This window comes from Bison bison, unplaced genomic scaffold, assembly GCF_000754665.1.
Source record: "Bison bison bison isolate TAMUID 2011002044 unplaced genomic scaffold, Bison_UMD1.0 scf7180017864144, whole genome shotgun sequence".
Taxonomy (NCBI): domain Eukaryota; kingdom Metazoa; phylum Chordata; class Mammalia; order Artiodactyla; family Bovidae; genus Bison; species Bison bison.
In genome coordinates, this window is record NW_011494716.1 from 2,021,607 (window position 1) to 2,024,619 (window position 3,013).

Below are 3,013 nucleotides of genomic sequence, written 5' to 3' on the forward strand. Positions count from 1 at the left end.
CCGAAGGCTACGCGAAGCAGCAGCCCCGGTCCGGCGGTGGGCGGGGCTAACGGGCTGCAGCCAAGAAACGGACGTGGAGGAACGGTCAGGATTCTGCCGGACTGGGGCTGCTGCTTCGCGTAGCCTTCGGCAGTCCGTTCGGTGAGCGACGCTCCTCAACCTGGTGTTCAGGACCCTTCACGGTCTGGTCCGTTTGCACCGCAAACTCCAGCAACTGAAAATTTCTTTCCCCAACACGTTGGGTACTTTTCACTCCTCTGAGCTCTTAGGTGCTCTTGCCGCAGCCTGTAATGCCTTTTCTTCCTCTGTTACCTTGTCCTCCTGGAGAACTTAAGAGTCTCTGGTTGTCCCCTTCAACCAGGTGATTCTGTTGCCCTCTGATCTGCCCTGCAGCCGGAGAACATCATGTGATGTATATACGAGACCTGCCCTGCTGTTCCCAGATCAGGGTACACCAAGCTCCTGCCCCACTCTTGTGAGCACAGAAAAAGCAAAAAGCCCCCATTCACCTCGCCTGCTGCTTCCCTTGTTGGGGGCCAGGGCTGGGGCAGGAGTGTCCTCTTCCCATTTTATAGTGACAGAGGCCTCTCAAGCTGCAAGTACTCTCAAGACGCCAGCTCTAAAGTGCCATCACCCCACATTTCTAAGCCTCCTTGACCCCTGAAGGGGGTCTGTTAAGACTCTGGGATACAAAAGGGGTGTGTTGGCCAAGTGCCTGATAATTTGAGTGTCAACTCCAAAAAAAGTGTTCTGGGGACTCCAAAATGTCTATTCTGTTCCTTTGTAAGGGGGCAGTAAAAAGTAGTGGCTTGAAATCCCCTCTGACTTTGATACAAATTCTGTCTGTAGATAATAATAGTATCTATGTTATATTGGACATATATGGTTTACATATATCTATATGTATCATATATCTATATCTATACATATATCTATATATATATGTATCATTCTGTACATCATATCCATATACCCACATATCAAGTACATATATCTACATATTATTGTAAACTATCACCATATCCATTCATCTGTGGCTCCATCCTGCATTGTGCGCGCGGACATACACACATGACGGCACAGTGCCTGGCACTCAGTAACAGGAGCCTGCCAACTAGAAGGGAGATGGGGTATGTGGTCCCCCAATCTGTTTACACCTCCCAAGGCAAGGGATGGTATGTGTGTATGCTTTGAAAAGTCAGCACCCTGAGCTCTGGACCCTTGTCTCTGGGACCCCCCTCACCTCACTCCATGTCCTCTGCAAGGTTCCTTGGATGATGGTACGCTGAGAGGCACCCCATGGCATCTCCTGATGAAGATGGGCGGCCCTCACTGCCCAACCCCTGGGATGCCATCCTTGAGGCCGTCAAGCACCAGCTCCCGTCTCTGGACTCGGATTCCTCTGCGGTAAGCAAGCACCTTCTTCCGACATCTTCTAAGGCCCCCACTGTCCTTTCCTCCCATGACAGACACGATGCTAACCGGAGAGCTCTGTGTCATGTAAGTGAAGTACCAAGCTGTCACCTCATTGCCCTGCTCATTCTGTGCCAGGCATTAACTGGGCTTAGCCGGTGGCAGGTAACCCAGAACTGGGTGCCCTGGATCTCACCTCCAGCAGGTGGTGCTGCTGAGCCCATTTCTAAGTCAGCCTCTGAAATTGGTGTCAGCAAGGCCCTTTGGAAGAGAACTGGTCCCCCCAGACAGTCGGAGAGCCCGGGGCAGGGCAGGTGGGTGGAAGCTGAGGGCCTCCTGGCTCTGCCTCCGGCCGTTTAACCCAAAGCCTTCTCATCTGTCCACAGTCAGACTGCGAGGACGAGGAGCTGTTCATCTTCCAGCGAAATCAAACTGTCCTGATTCCAGACTTGTCAGAGGAACTGGCCGACGACCCCGCTGGGGCCTGGGTCACTTCCTCTGGGTCTCCTCCTGAGGTCTGTTAAATGCAGGCTCCAGGGGTCCATGAACCCTGGACTGTTCCGTCAGAATAGGGTGTGGGTGCTCCTGGCCCTCACTGGGCTCTAAAGCAGTGTGGTTCTAAAGAGATTAACGCCTCCGGTCTAGCATCACCTGGGCCTTTCTCCAGGTACAGCCCAAGGAGTTCACACACCAGACATCTACTGGCCTTGTGCAGGTCATGCTCCCAGGAGCCCAGAACGCTTAGAGCTGGGGGCAGGGACATGATTTTCTGATTGTACCCCCTGCTCTTCCCTTTGACCCCTCACCACACACAGTCCTGAGTGCAAGCACCGACCCAGGGTCATCACATGGAGCCAGGGCATGTCCACACCAGAAGTCACCCACACCCCCAGCCATGCCTAGAAATACACCTGAAATAACTCTAAACCGGAAAACTGCCAAGGCTGCCAAGCGCCCTGGTTAGTTCAGTTGGAACCATATCCACTTCACTTAATTTTGTGTTTTTTCCATTTCTACAATTACCTCGGCAGTTACTCTTCCAGACAATTATGGTTTAACCTGGGATGGAAAAGCCTGTACTAGCTCACGGGGGTTGAGGCCTGGGTGTTGTCTTTTCTACCTCTAACCACTTGCACCTGTGCACACTGGCCAAAAGGGTGGAACAACCCAAGTGTCCATCAACAGACAAAATGGATAAACAACTGGATAAACAACAGACAATATGGATACAATGAAGTGTATCCATACAACAGAATAGAATTCATCCATGAAAAGGAATGCAGTCCTGACACACAGCACAACACTGGAGCCTTGGAAACACGAAGCCAAGTGGAAAGACACACAAGACAAATACTGTGTGATTCCACGCCTATGAAATGTCTGGACCAGGCAAATATAGAGACAGGAAGTAGATGAGAGCTCACCAGGGGCTGGGGGAGGGGAGGACAGGGTTTCTGTTCCAGGTGATGAAAAACCTTTGGAAATAGACAGTGGGGATGGTTTGTACAGCATTAGGAATAGAGTCAATGCCACGGAACTGTACATTTAAAAATGGTTGACATGGCAGATTTTATGTTCCTTGCGCATCTTACCACACACC

At 51.2% G+C, this 3,013-nt stretch overlaps 1 protein-coding gene across 2 annotated transcripts; it reads left to right on the forward strand.

The window, feature by feature from the left end:
• The first annotated feature begins 41 nt into the window (after positions 1–41).
• LOC104988927 (uncharacterized protein C16orf71 homolog) lies at positions 42–3,007 on the forward strand. Of its 2 annotated transcripts, XR_825303.1 has the most exons (3): positions 42–141; positions 1,266–1,407; positions 1,800–3,007. XR_825303.1 is itself a non-coding variant. In XM_010840419.1 (2 exons), the coding sequence occupies exons 1-2, from the start codon at positions 1,300–1,302 to the stop codon at positions 1,935–1,937; spliced, it is 246 nt and encodes an 81-aa protein (XP_010838721.1). In that variant the 5' UTR covers positions 1,050–1,299; the 3' UTR covers positions 1,938–3,007. The 2 variants fall into 2 exon arrangements, 1 of the variants encoding a protein (XP_010838721.1); XM_010840419.1 differs by lacking the exon at positions 42–141 and having other exon boundaries at positions 1,050–1,407.
• Positions 3,008–3,013: the final 6 nt, after the last annotated feature.

What these genes read in the sequence shown, in the direction of transcription:
- LOC104988927 (XM_010840419.1), top strand. Translation starts at nt 1,300, where the DNA reads ATGGCATCTCCTGATGAAGATGGGCGGCCCTCACTGCCCAACCCCTGG. An exon ending in TGGACTCGGATTCCTCTGCG is followed by an intron (nt 1,408 to 1,799) that starts GTAAGCAAGCAC and finishes ATCTGTCCACAG; the next exon opens with TCAGACTGCGAGGACGAGGA.